The sequence below is a fragment of the Pezoporus wallicus genome, unplaced genomic scaffold (genome assembly GCF_028554395.1).
Source record: "Pezoporus wallicus isolate ANWC-B61680 ecotype Strahan unplaced genomic scaffold, APGP_CSIRO_Pwel_v1 contig_4847, whole genome shotgun sequence".
NCBI lineage: Eukaryota > Metazoa > Chordata > Aves > Psittaciformes > Psittacidae > Pezoporus > Pezoporus wallicus.
Window position 1 is genome coordinate 923,370 of NW_026642717.1, and position 15,164 is coordinate 938,533.

Here is a 15,164-nt window from a genome sequence, read left to right on the forward strand (position 1 = left end):
AAATCTAGAAAACTCTGTGCTCTTTAGCTTCAGCTGCGCTTCAACTGGTGACTTCAGCATCCAGGAATGGAATGGAATTTGCCCACAAGTGCTAAGTATGGAACAGTCTTTTGAGATTCATATTAAGGCACCATTCATGTGGTGATGGAAGATCTTGTTCCCTGTGCTTCAGTATGGAATAAGAATAGAGCCATTTCCGTGTATTTGTATACTGTTAACTCCACAACGACTGAGCAAATTTCTGTGCTCTTAATGAGGGAAATGGGATGAAAAGCTCTCTAAACTAGTCTTTTTTTTTTCCTGCCTTTTTTAATTAATATATATATAAAAATTAAGAAAACTGTATAAGCAATATCAATGTAGAATTCCGAACTGCTGGAATGTGCTTTTGGTTCTGTGTGTTACCAAAGATCTGATTGTATCAGAACGTTTTCTTGCATAGAATTCCAAATGCAGACTTTGTGCAAATGCATTCATTTTGGCTCCCTGTGATGGCGCAGTTTCAGTAGAGGAGTTCACTAATGTGAAAGTTAAAATGCTAGTAGGAATGGAACTTTAGAGCAACCTTGTTTATTTCTGCCCTTCACATCTGCCACCATGCATATATGGAAAGATATAAACTAAAAAAGCCCCGACCCTTTTGGATATTTCCTCTGTTTTTATCTGCGGAACCGTCTTAAGAAATTGGAGATCTTGTGCACGCCATTCTGGATCTCCAGTTCTGTTGGTGTTTTAGCTTGGCAGCCTTCATTTCCCCTTTCATTTTCCTGTGCAGCAGCAAAAATTCAAAAACTGTTTTAATAATAACTCCAATTTCTTATTCATAGCCCTTCAGTCTTAGCATTTGATGTTGAGAGGTGCCTTTACTTTAATAAATGCAGGAAAAAAGGGGTGACCTAGCTTTCCCAAATTCACCCACCTTCTGACTGGCTGCAAGAAAAATGTCCTAACATCCTGGCAACTAAGGCAGACTGTGATTTATTTTCCAAAAATGTGACATCTGCTTTTTATTTGAAAGATTAATTAGGCATTACATCATGTAGCATTATAAATAAGGGAAGGTATATCATACTTTTGTTTCATCTTGGAGTGTATTCTCATCTTTCAGTGTCTAATTTTTGAAGAGCTGTGATTCTTGGGAAAATGGTATGTTAATAAATACACTGATACAAAGTCAGAGAGAATGTTATCACTGTTCTTGAGGGAACAGTCTGTCCAACTTTATCAAATGCAATGTGTTGAGGAGGAGTAGGAAGCCCTACCTTGCTTTGGAGGTAGTTGAAGCTATCTTGTTCTTGTGAGTCTGCATACCCCCCTGCCTTTTTAATTGACTTTTTTTCTTCCTTGAAATATGTGGGTTACAGGGAGAGGTCAGGCTCATGTTTTGCTTTATGCTACTGAATCAGACAGCAGTCCTACTCTGTTTTCTTTTTGCCTGTTCCCAAGGCCAGGCCACGCCTTTCTATCACTTTTATCCTGAACCCAGTTAGTGTGCTGATGTGGAAAATCTGTTCAACTTTCTCATGCAGTGGAAGACTGGAAGAAGGATAAACTTGGATCATCTTGCCAAATCGATTGCTGCACAGGCATATAACCATAGACCTGTTGCGTGATGCAGTGGAGCCAAGAACATGTGTTCTTGTGTTGGATAAGAAGACAGATTTCCTACATGTAGCCCTTATGCCCTCCCACTGTTAAATCTCTGTATGGTGTAAGGTTCTGTGGAAGCACCTCTGAGCCACTGTCAGAAATGAGGTGTTCATGTGGGCCCAGATTGTTCCTTGCCATGACCCTTTCTCTTAGTAATCTTGGTGTTTAGATTAAGCTGGTTGTTGATAAAGATTTCTGCATCTTGTGAGCACTGTGTACCTTGCGATGTACTGTGCAGGCTGGGAAGGAGATGCAAAGTGCTGCTAGAGGAGCAGCTGGGATCATGTTTGACTCCAGGTCTCACTCCTAGCTGTGCTTGTCTTTAATGTCTCTTTCATTATTAATACACAGTGTGTATATATTCTGTATTTGGAGGGACATTCTTTTGTGATGCTTTCTTAAAGCAGCAGTTTGGAACTGTGGGTATGGATTTACTATCCTAGATTAGAACACTAGAATTAAATGCTTTCAGATCAGATGTTGTTTGCTATTGAGTGAGGAAGTTGGGTATTTCACAGAGCCACCTTTAGTTAGCAAACCCTTTGACAGTATTCTTTTTTTCCACGGATTTTTAATTTAGACTCTGAAAGGCTTAGAAACCAAGCAGACGGTTCCTTTGTAGTATGAGAATGTTGCCACTGTGATTTTTGAACAGTTTTATATGTCCTAAGAGTACTATGCACACTGATTAAAAATCTGCTTGCTCTCTCAAAATTGATAATGGGGAGTACAATTGTTGTACAGTAGTCACGTAACTACAGAATTTTACAGAGCCACATTATTTATTTTCTATTTTATTTTTAACTGTTTATTTGATGTTAAAAGCTCTGGTTAATAAATTAAGCACCCCTGGTTGTGCCTTGTTTGGGTAGCCAGAGATGTAACTGATTTCAAATATATACTTCATGTATTTGTCAGTGGAGTTTGTCTCCAGTTCTTTTGAGCCATGCTGCCTTTCAGCAGCCTGTCATTCATGTTGCTACTCAAAATCTGATGCCCTGTTATGAACAGTATCTTGCTCTGTGATGAATGCAAACCTTCAGCTCCTTTTAAAAAAATATTTTTGATGTTGCTCTGGCATATGAGAGGAAGATAAGCTCGAGTTTGGTGAAAATAAACACAAAGTATGTAAGAAACTGCTTGCAGCTGATGGGATGGTTTTGATGTTTGTAGTGTATGGACTGCAGTTTCCCTTATTTCTTAGGTGCTGTTAGGGAATGGATGTCTAGGAACTTGAGCAAGCACACATGTATTCTAGAAGGATGTTGACAGTGGTATAACCTGAGAAGGTCACCATTTGAAAGGCAGTGTGTAGTACCTCTTCAGTCTATTTATCTTGTAACAATGAAACTGTTCCATCTGCAGGACCAGGAGCAAAAGTAACAAAAGTCTATGTGAAGCAGAAATGGGCTGCAAGTGTTGCTGAAATGAAAGCCTGCCTGAATCATAGAATGTTTCTGTAGCAGTTTAGCAAGTGCTTGGTTGGTTTGGAAAGCTGCCTTACCTAGCTGTATTTATTTGCGACCTTGCTGAGAAAGACAAAATCTTCTTGGTAGGAAAAGGGTTCACTTGGCAAGGGAGAGGAGAGTGGGCCGTCAAAGTGAAGAGCAAAACCAACATGGTGCAAATTCATAATCCCAATACAAATCAAGATTATTTATATGACATTATATGCTAAATATCACAAAGTGATCCAACTGATGCTTGGGTAAAAATATGAGCTCAAAACCCAGAGAAATTTAAGCATAAGACACAAGAAATGAGTTGTTGTTCTTCAGTAACACATTTAGGAATGTTGGGGGGGATGTGAGGGAGTGGTTTTATGTGTGGGGGGTTGTGTTTGGTCTTTTTTAAAATTTGTTTTCCTAGGAGATGTGAATGTTTTCCATCTATTCTAAAGTACAATATTTTGGTTTGCACTAAAGGACCATTTTTATATAAGAGTAGGAAAAAAAAAATCTCAACTTCAAACTGCAGATACATGCTGCTTGTTGTCAAGAGCATTTCTCTCTCTGATTGCTATCAGAAACAAAGCTGTGATCATGATTGATTTTTCAGAAAGAGATGGTGAACGTGATACAACTCACTTTTTTAAAATCTCAAATTCTCAAAGGTTTTATGGCTCTTGTGAGACCGAGCTGCTGAGACCATGGGAATTCTGTTAACAAAGATACATTAGTTGTTATAACATTTTCCCCATTTTTTTCTTCAAGTAATTCACTTTATCTCTTAGCTGTAAAATACAGTTTAGGAATTTTGGACTTTATTGTAATTCTTATTTAGTGTGTCATTCTGCATGTTACTCATTCTGTTTCCCTATTTTTTCGTTATGGAGAGCTTTATCAAGTAAGTACTTCCACTGGGAATTTTGGGCTCCCTTCTGATTTCAGAAAGATTTGGTCTGTAAAATTCACTGTGAATTCGGCATGAATAATTCTGAAGTTAAAAGTCAAAATCATTGCCCGTTTAACCTGTTCTTGCCTTCCATTCCCCTAGATTTGGACTCAGCAGGATCGGCAATTCATCCTTGATGCTTTAGCGCAGTTATTATTGGATAAAGAATGTACTCTATTGCTGGGCCGTCAAGTTCGGCCAATCTTGTTGGATTTGTTGGAAAGAAATGCAGAAGCCATTAAAGCTGGTGGCCAAATCAACCATGATCAACATGAAAGGCTGTGTGTAGCAATGAGCAAGCTGGTTGCTGACCACCCTGATGTTTTGCCGTGAGTAATGTAGTGTCCCGTTGTGCAGTGTTTGAACATAAGGAGCATGTGCCTGTCAGTGTTCACTGGTGAAGAGAGGTGGTGATATAGTTTGGATTGTCTCACATGACAAATGTGTTTTGAATTGAAATAATTATTTAGAAAACACAAGTCTTAAAGACAGCTTATTTAGATTAAATTGCGTTGTAAGATCTAACATGATTTTCATCTTGATGATCAAAAGCAGAGCAAAATATGTGAGAATTGTTCACAACCAAAATTTCTGCATTTAAGATTAGACCTGTGGGCCAGTAGAATACAAATTTACATAAGAAGGAATCAGTATTACTTTTTCAGAAAACAAGAGCAAAGTGATTTCAACAAAGGCAGGACACTTCCCCTTGACAATGAAGCAATGATTTTTTGTAAGGTAAAGTGTGTTGTCAGCTGACTGCTGAAGTAGTTGTCTGTCCCAAGTGCAGACAAAGTCAAACATAGGCCTTAGTTCTCAGTATGCTGTCAATGGCAGTCTTGGGACCTCTGTTCTGACACTTTTATTAGTGGTTATTTTCCTTTCTTCTGGCTTAGATGTCTGTGTTCCATCTTTTTCTCTCTCTCTTTTTTTCTAAAGATTTGCTTTAAGATATTTTAAAACTACATCACCAGTTTTCCAAAGGCTTTTCCTGGAGAGCTCAGATGCAAACACAGTCCGATATGGGCGCAGACGAATGAAGTTACGGGACCTCATGGAGGCAGCCTATAGATTTTTACAGAAGGAGCAATCTGTTTTCCGAGAACTGTGGGACTGGAGTGTGTGTATTCCACTCCTAAGGAGTCATGACACTTTAGTCCGTTGGTAAGTTAATACCCCCAGATCTTTTCCATTGAAAAGATGTATCTCTATCTTAGATTGTCTTTAACTGTGTTCAAACGCAAGTAGAAAAATCTTCAAATAATACCAGAAAAATCTGTACTGATGGTATCTGTACATGTGCTTCTTACCTGATGTTTTGAAAGCTGTAGCAATCTGTCACAGGGTGAAACTTGGCCTGGCTCTTAGTCATGCTTAAAGCTGTGGTCTGGAGAATCTTTTCAGGTAACTTTAGCTTACCCAATGGGAGATGATGAGTTCATCACTTCACCTCTACTGTAAGCCTTTGGGTATGCTGCATGCATTCTAGCATGTTATCCAAGAAAAAAGTAGACATTAATCTACTGTCACTTCAATTTACATTACAATAGTATATAATGCTATTTTGCACTGATACACTACTAGTGAGTTGTTTTTTTTTTTTCTACTGCTTGTATATTGATGTCTTGGGTACTGTAAAGCTTGGTTTAAGCTAAGCTTTCTCATTGGCATTGTTGCAGACTTTGCATGTGGGTTTGATCAGATGTTTTATATTAAGTGTCTGCCTGCAGGGCTTCAACCTAGTCACATGATCTACCTTATTTATGTTAGTAGTAGTATTGATAGTGCCTTATATTTATTTAAGAAAAGGTCTCTAATAGTCTTCATTAAAAAAACCCACATAAATTCAGAATTATGTTTGTAACACACAATTTTGAAATAAGGTGTATAATTTAGGAAAGGCAGGGCCTAGAGTGTTGTGAAATCTTATCAGCCATTTATGAGGCTCTTCAGGATGACATACACTTAGATAGTCTTAGAAAAAGAAATAGAATTTCTGATTCATTGACTGAAATGGGTTTATGTGGTGTTCAGCTAATAAGTAAGTGAATCAGTGGACTTTTAGATTTTGTCCTGAACCAACCTTCTTCTGACAGCTCCCACCACCACACCAACCTCATTGAAAGCTTTATTTCTTGGAAGGTAAAACCAGTGCTATGATAATGAAATTTTTATGATTTGTATTAAATGTTCATTTGTTGCAACACAACTACAGTGGGAGTCGTTGGCTTCTTTTGGCACCGAGTCTTCAAGTCATTGTGTTAAGAGTTATTTTAGAAATAGCATGGAATAGAAAGCAATTTTGAAAGGAAGTGGTAGGAGGAGAACTAAAAAAATCAGGCAAAGAAAACTTCATTTTCATTGTCTGATATGTTAACCTCCATTTACTTGGGAAAATGCTCTCCTTTACTGTGTTTCTATTGATCATTCAGTCTTTCAGAGACAGCTTAGCTAGTTGGTGTATAAACGATAAAGTATGCCATGGTAGAATGGCTTTTCTCAGTTCTGTTTCTTTAATCGTAAAGAATGGTCACTAAAATAATTTCTACGAAGAAAGTTTTCTGCATTTTTTTCCAAACTTGATATTTTATTTTGCAATTGCGAGTTGTCAAACTCGATTTCTTAAGACTATGTTTTGACATGTTTTGTTCTAAATATAATTTTTAGGTATACTTCAAACTGTCTTGCTCTGGTTACATGCATGAATGATGAGCATAAATTATCTTTCCTGAAGAAGATATTCAGTCCCGAGGAGTTGATACATTTCAGACTAAAGTAAGAACTTTTAACATCTTGAACACTATTTGGTTTTGTTTGTGGCTTTCAATTGAGTTAATAAATATGGATTTCACAGGCTTCTAGAAGAATCTCAGCTGGAGAATGTGGAGCAAGCCCTTGTTTTGGCCAATCCAGACTCCTCATTTTGGCAAAAGGAGAAAGAACTGCAATACACACAAGGACATATAGTGTCGGGCGACCTCTCTGCAAATGTAGTAGCTGTATGTGGTATTGTGCTGCCAAGGCTGCAGCATATTTCTGAAGAGCAGGTGTGTAACCCAGGCTTAAGTGTGTACCTTTTTATTTATTTATTTATTTATTTATTTATTTATTTATTTATTTATTTATTTTTAAGAATCCCTAAATTTGGTGAACTGACTTTTGCCTTGCTTAAATGGTATTAAGATATTACAGGTAATGTGTGTATCTTTAGTTTTCCTGATGTGTGCTAGCACTGCATAATGTAGACACTGCAAAGAAGCTTTGTAGTGGAATGAAGCGTTGAAGAGGTAGAAGCGGTGTTAACTTTATCTTCGTGTAATGGTTCTTGCAAACAAACTACAGAAGATTATTCAGCCTTACATAGTATCTCCAATTCAAGTTAGGGTGATATTTGATAGCTGAGTAAAGCTAGGATCTGATACAGTTGCTTTTACCTGCAGGAAGTAAGTTTTTGTACTATACAGACATATTATAAACAGCCTTTCTCCAAATATATTCTCAGTTTTTCTCTGAAGCAAGGCTGCTACTTACTCATTGAGAAGGCAGAAAAAGGGGAAAGGAAGTAAGAGGTTACTTATAGAATCATAGAATAGTTAGCGTTGGAAAGGACCTTAAGATTATCTAGTTCCAACCCCCCTGCCATGGGCAGGGACACCTCACACTAAACCATATCACCCAAGGCCTGGTCTTGAACACTGCCAGGGATGGAGCATTCACAACCTCCCTGGGCTACCTATTCCAGTGCCTGACCACCCTAACAGGAAAGAATTTCCTCCTTATATTCAGTCTAAACGTCCCCTGTTACTTTCTCCACTTGAGTGAAGTGTAATGCAGAATGTAGTGCCTTACAGTTTTAGGAGCAAACAGTATTTTTGAACAAACAAAATTTAACCTTTTTTCTCTTGAGATGCTGTTCATTTTGAGCTGTTTAGGTTCTTTGTAGCTGCAGCCAGTATTCTTTACTGGTTTTCTCATTTAGGTACAATTTTAGCTGAGCTGTTTAGTTTTGTGTCACTGATCTACAAAGAAATGAATGAAGACTTCTTATGTCCAGAATTTCGGTAACAGCAGAAACAAGGAAAGAGGAATTTCTTCCTCAATTCCTTCTTCTACCCTCCCCCAAACTTCTGCAGTTGATTTTACTGTATTCTAGCTTTTTTATAGGATTTAGGGTGTGGTTTGAACTTCATTGCAGCAGGGGAAACTGTAGAGCTCTTTAACGAGATTCTTACTCCTGTGCCAGCGTCATAGCTGCTGCAGCTGTGCTGAGCCTAGGCCATACTTTAAACTGCATTGCTGTGAAAGGATACCCTTTCCCTATAAGGGAGAAGAGAACTTCCAAAAAATGCATGCTTTTATTTTTTTTTAATAACCACGCAGGTATTTCACTGATCTGGTATACACTGTAGTTCAAGTTATGCTGGAGAGGTTCCTGTTATAGCTGAGGAGGTCTGATGAAGAAGTAGGGGCAAAATGTGAGGGAAAGCAGGTACTCTTAAGAACTAGCATTGTTACCAGAGAAGTACATGAAACTGTACCTGAAAAGACCAAACTTAAATTCAAAATGGCTTTTTTGGTGTAGTATATACTCTTGTTTTCCTTTCTCTGGGCATTTTGGCAGGAAAGCACTAATTTTTTTTCCATATGCTGGTATATAGGTGACTGTAGAAGAGTCACAATATTTGGAGAGTATCTGTAACACTGATTAATTACCATTCAATAAATTACATTCATTGCATTTTGAAAAAAATAAAGATGTTACTGAATTTACCTCTTTTCTTTTTTCATGCTCTGAGTTTGATCTGCCTGTGCAGAAAGAAGTAAATATAACAGTTAGTATTCATACTTACATCATCTCATTCTAACTGCTGTTTGATTTGTCCTGTCATTTGGATCCGTTCTGATGATTTTATTTCACTTATATTGCAAATTGTATTTGATTGACATGTGTTATGATTGAATAGTTACTATGTCTGTACTGACAACTTAGTATGAACTCCCTTTGGGAACAAATTGTACATATACTTTATTAAGTATTTCACCTATAAAAGGTTTTCGATTAAATCTATTTTAATATCTGTCATTAAATACCACTTTAGAATCCTTTATTTTATTTGATATGTGTTGACAGATCCGAAGGCCAAAATTTTCGAGTTGTCATACTCACTTTTCCTAATTGTTCTGTGTTGTACAGCCTGTAAAAACAAAAAAGTAACAATTTTAGTGTAATAACTCAAATTTTATGTTTGAACAGGAAAGTGTCACCAGCCATTTTGTTTTGGTTGAATCTGCCTTCACGAATCTTCAAAACCTTGCTATTGCTGTAGCATATCAGACTCCTGTTCTATTAGAAGGACCAATAGGATGTGGCAAAACTTCTTTAATAGAATACTTAGCAGCTGTCACAGGAAGAGCAAAGCCTCCTCATATTTTGAAAGTCCAGCTTGGGGATCAGACTGATAGTAAGGTAACTGATGAAGTGGATGGTCAGATATAATCTTTACTTAAAGCATGGACTTACTTTCCTAAGAAAATAATGTTTAACTTTTTGCTCAAAGACCCCACAACCCCAATGCTGGAGTTGTTGTTCTTACTGTTGAGAATAAATAAATATGAAGAGCAGTCACAGTTAAGCTTCAGTAGGTTTAAAAAATTCTGTGCATAATTTTGCTGTATCTGTTTTCATTCATGTTGTTTTATCAGAGTTTTTCTATGTGGAAGAGCCCTATTTTTTGTTTATATATATATTATTTAAAAAAAAATTGTCAGGGGAGAAGAGGATTCTAAAATTACTCAGTCTGGTGCCAAAGGCTTGTATGGACAATTCTATTTCAGTTCAACTGAGCTAATATTAGTTTACTCTGATTCAAATTTTTTTGTGGTAAAGCTGAGATGAAGTAAGGTCCTGTGATGTTGAAGACACTTGCACTTCCATAATGGTGATCTAGTTCTACCTGTAGAAATAAAACCAGAGGTGAAGATAATTTCACATTCTTCTGGTTTTGCATATGTAATTTTTGAGCTAGAATTGATTTCTGTTGTTGGCTCAATTTAGTTTTTCAAAGTGGTTAGTACCTTCCAGTAGTGTCATCTGAAGTTTTTTATGAACATGCATAAACACCTTCTTGTGTAGAAGATCTGATTTCACCATCTCACAAGTGTTCTCCACAAGAGTATTTTTTCATATTAAGATTTTATATTAAGAAAAAGTGATAAAGTTCAAGCTACAAAATACGTAGCAGTGAAAGCATTAACTTATTTATTTATGGAATATTTAAATGTGGAGGTTAGAACTTAACAGAGAAACGGCACTTGACAGATTTTGTATCTAAGTAACTTGCTTTACAATTCCTCTTGCTAGCTTAGTCACAGATTTCTCAAAAATGTAAAATAAAGTTCAGTGCAATACAGCTTTGTATGTTGCACTGTTGATAGTTAATTATGGTGGCACAGCTGTTGTAAATTCACTCTCAGTTACCTGGATCATTTTATTTACTGTGTTTCAGTTAGATTATTGTAGTTGTGGAGGGGTGAAACTTTTGTTTTTTTTCCACAATTAAAAATGTGTAATGCTGGGGACTGATTACCAGATGGATTTTTAGTAAAGTGGAGGCCGAGTAAGTGTTACATAACAAATTCAGTCATTTTTGTAAGTTTTCACTCTGAGTTTTTAAAAGATGCAATGAGCAGGTCTCTAATTTACTGATTGTTTCCATCATAGACACTCCTTGGCATGTATCGCTGTACAGATGTACCAGGGGAGTTTGTATGGCAGCCTGGAACCTTGACACAAGCTGTTACCAAGGGTCATTGGATACTTCTGGAGGACATTGATTATGCTCCTCTGGATGTGGTATGTAGGTTCATGTTTGTTGTAAGGTACTGGTCTTAAGGCCCATACTAGCAGGTTTTGGAGTCTAATCACCCTGAGTTTTGCAGCTACATGCTGAAAATACTGCCCCTTTAAAAGGGATTAGAAAGAATTAACCTGTCTGTCTGCATTCACACATTAGCACACCGCATTAGTTTTTGTGATTGTTTTAGTGTAGTCATGGCACTGTCACTGATGCCAAATTTCACTATGAAAATTTGAGTTGACACTGATAATGAGCTATGTGCCTTTTGAATCATGTTTTAATATTTGAAAGCAAATGTGGCCCAAAACACCACAGGATATTGTCACTGTATTAGGGTGGTTCTGTTAATAAGTTGTGGGTTTTTTAGTGTTTTGTTATGTGGGAGGTTTTTTTTTTGTTTTGCCTTATTTTTTTTGTTTTTTATTATGCATTTCTCACCACTGGCTTGGCTATTAAAAATGTATTGTTACATTAAGCAGTATAAGTTTTAACAGATTTCCTGTATACAGTTCCGGAATGACTAGCTGGACAGTCATCCTTCCCTTTTCAAGTAATGGCCGCTACAAAGCATGTCTTCAGCAAGAACAATGCCATAGAGATGTTTTGCTATATAGGCCTGCTGGACATTCTGCAGATAGTTGTTTTCTTTCATATCTGTTAAAACATCCTTTGTGTGGCTAAATAACCTGACAGCTTGTTTATTGGGTTTTAGTCTTCTGAAATACAGGGAATTTATAAGAAAGCCAAGAAATACTGCTTGTATATAGTAGACAGTTTTTCACTGCCGGAGGGTCATGCACTTCTTTGCTTTTGTGGACTCGGCTCATTGCACTCATCATAAGCATACCCTGAGTAGCATCCTGCATTCATCTCCCCCTTTCTTCAGGTCATCCCTGCATGCATCCAGTCTTCTTTCTCCATATCACAGCCTCCATGCTTGCCTCCCTCTGTGCTGAGGGATCATTGTGGTCTTACTTCCCATTTTGTCCTTCCAACATTGTTACTATGCTTCTGTATGGAAGGGTAGATTGTTTAGATACAAAATTCTCCTGGGGGTAGCAGGGTATGCACTGAAAAGTCTTGATGATTGAGAATGACATCTTTGAGATGCAGGTCATCTGTGTTTGGGCAGATAAAGAAAATAAGGATTCTGAAACAGAAGTGTTTAGTAATTCATTTGACAATTCAAAATAAATAGTTTTGATCTAGACTTGCAGTGTAGAGCCCATCATTTCCATTCTCCTCATTAAATTTGAATACGGAAGAAAGATACATGGGGCTTTGGGCCACTTGGTCTAGTGGAAGGTGTCCCTGTCCGTGGGGATTGGAACTAGTTGATTTTTAAGGTCCCTTCCACCCAAATGATTCTATGATTCAATGAAGATAGGTAAACATTACACTTGTGACTTCCACTGCTGGGGACTCTGCAGTTCTTGTTAGCATCACTTGGAAGTGCAATCTGTGAGAACTGTAGTTACTGACAATGTAGTAGTGCTCAGCAGAAATGTTCTAGCAGCTCAAGTGTGAAATGAGCATGGATGGGTGTGCTGTCTGTTCCAGTTTGACAAAAAAAAATTGTTTTATCTATTCTCTTCTCCAGATCTCTGTGCTGATTCCTCTTTTGGAAAAAAAAGAGTTGCTGATTCCTGGTCGTGGTGACTGTTTAAAAGTAGCATCGGGATTCCAGTTTTTTGCGACCAGGAGGTAGGCTTGTAAAACTAAATGAGGTTAAGAGTATGGATATCCTCTTTTTAAATCAAAACCAGGAACCGTGAGGTGCTTGGGCAGGAGTATTTTAGCAATTTCCTTTAACAAGGAGTAGAAGCCATAGAAATTGTGAAGGGGAATTTTTTCACTTGCACAACCAACCCATCACCAAAACAAAATGTCACTCTTGGGAATAACTGTGTGAAAAAGGTTCTATGATTGAAATTCACAAGTTGTCTTGGCTTGCTGGTTGTAACAGCACCTGTGTAAAATATTTCTTAGTTTTGCTGATCTTGAGTTAGTTGGTAGTCTGACTACTGAATGATTATTTTTGGGGGATTTGGTTGTGGTTTGAGTTTGGGGTTTTTTTTCCTTTTTCCTTTTATGTCCTTTACCTCCTTGAAAAGCTGTATACATGTATTCCTTGAAGATATTTTTTTAATTCTGTTTTCTAAACAGAAAAAGATTTAAGGTATTCTCCCTGATGGTTTCCCTGTGTAGTGGCCTATGCCTCAGATGTCAAAATGTCATATTGTATCAAGATTAAAGGCTAGGATATCTGGAAGGGGAATGGTTACATAGTTTTCACATAGTTTGTAGTTTACTTCAAAGCCTGTAACAGATTTTTCTGCTTTTGTTTTCTTTCTATAAATTTGTTCTTTTCTTTGGTTTATCTGATCAATTTTTTTTATTTTTTCTTTTTTTTCTCTGGGGTTGAGTCTTTTTGGATTCAGCTTTCTTTTGGTTTCCTCAACTCCTAATTTTTCTTCTTCTGTATATTTGGTTGTTATGGTTTAACCGCAGCTGGCAACTAAAGCCTCACACAGCTGCTCACTCACTCCTCCCCGGTGGGATGGGGGAGAGAATCAGAAGAGTGAGAAAACTCGTGGGTTGATATAAAGACAATTTAACAGGTAAAGAAAACCAAGGAATTTGCTTACTACTTCCCATGGGCAGGCAGGTGTTCTGCCATCTCCAGGAAGGCAGGGTTCTATCACACACATTCCTTGGGAAGACAAACGCCATCACTCCAAGTGCCCTTCCCTCCCTGTCCTTCTTTCCCCAGCTTTGTATGCTGAGCATAACACCATATGGTATGAGATATACCTTGGGTCAGCTGGGATCAGATGTCCTGGCTGTATCACCTCCCCGCCTCTTCTACAGTGCCAGGCTACTCACTGGTTGGGCTGGTGTGAGGAGCAAAAAAGGCCTTGACTTTGTAAGCAGGGCTAAGCAGTAGGGAAAACATCTCTGTATTATCAACACTGTCCAGCACAAATCCAAAACATAGCCCTGTACTAGCTGCTATGAAGAAAATAACTCTATCCCAACCAAAACCAGCACATTGGTGAACAGTTTTTATAGTAGCAAATTATAGTTTCTTTTAGGCACATTAAATTGTTGCAGTTTACAGCAGTGGAATGTTATTTAGAAAAAACCAAACCAAACACTAATGAATCACCCCCCCCCCCCCCCCCCAAACCACCCCAAACCCACAACAAAAAAAACAAACTACAATCCAGTATCTCATGATTTGCACGTGCAAGGCTACTTCCACAGTGGGTATAATACACGGCTGCATAGTTATTTACGCAGGAAAACAAAAACAGAGTGGACAAAAAATGACGGAAAGGACTCTGAGCATAAAGAATTAAACAAATAATCGGGAAACACTGTGAAGGGGGCAGAGACTGGAGGTGCTTTTCCTGCATCTGCAGTAGAGTACAGATCCTTTAGGATCTGTGCAAGATAATTCCCAGGCCAATTCTGTCAAGCTCCTCTCCTAACAAAGCGTTACTCTTCTCCTAACAAAGGATTCTGTATGGTTCTTCTGATAGACTTAACTTATTGTCAGTCATCTTTCTCCAAGTATCCCTGGGGAGATTTTGCACTACAGGGGGAAAAACACTGTGATAAAAGAACAGATTATTTGAAAAGCAGAGATACACATGGTAGGGTGCATGACCTTACCGTGGCAAACATTGCATGATCTATGCACGTGTGTTATGCTGTAGCAGAGGTATATAACACATTCTTTGCACAGGAATGCTCTGAAAATGCAGAGTTCCACAGTATCGTGTGTTTCTTCATGTTGTTTTGATTTAGGATATTCAGTTGTGGTGGAGGTTGGTACAGGCAGCAAAGCAGCCATGCTGCTCTTTTGGACAAATATTGGACCAAAATACATTTGGATAACATGAGCAAAGGAGAACTCAAGGAGGTATGGTGTGTGTTGCTGTATTGTAACATGTGGATAACTGTTTCAGTTAAGAGTAGTAAATGTTCCCAGTAATAAATTTGATCATTATTTTTATCTCCAAGTACTACAATACACCCTTATAATTTCAGATTTATCCTTTGAAGTGAATTGGACAAAGATTCCTGAAGCTTGCCTTGGCAAACACAGTTCCACTTTGAATGGGTCTAAGAATCAAATTGCTTTGCCATTTTGTAGGCCACAGGGATTTAAAAACAGGGAGAAAAATAAAAAAATGAGCTTACTCTAATCCTGAAGCTTTAAGATGGAAAATAGTCAGTTGTCAATAGAAAATGTTA

At 37.7% G+C, this 15,164-nt stretch overlaps 1 protein-coding gene across 1 annotated transcript in view; it reads left to right on the forward strand.

Moving 5' to 3' along the window:
* MDN1 (midasin AAA ATPase 1) overlaps positions 1–15,164 on the forward strand; it is a 102,710-nt gene that overhangs the window by 1,591 nt on the left and 85,955 nt on the right. The window contains exons 2-9 of the mRNA XM_057432107.1: positions 4,147–4,373; positions 4,984–5,208; positions 6,712–6,819; positions 6,899–7,091; positions 9,299–9,511; positions 10,766–10,897; positions 12,502–12,605; positions 14,715–14,829. Of these exons, the coding sequence (XP_057288090.1) occupies positions 4,147–4,373; positions 4,984–5,208; positions 6,712–6,819; positions 6,899–7,091; positions 9,299–9,511; positions 10,766–10,897; positions 12,502–12,605; positions 14,715–14,829 (1,317 nt within the window). The remainder of the gene's footprint in view (positions 1–4,146; positions 4,374–4,983; positions 5,209–6,711; positions 6,820–6,898; positions 7,092–9,298; positions 9,512–10,765; positions 10,898–12,501; positions 12,606–14,714; positions 14,830–15,164) is intronic.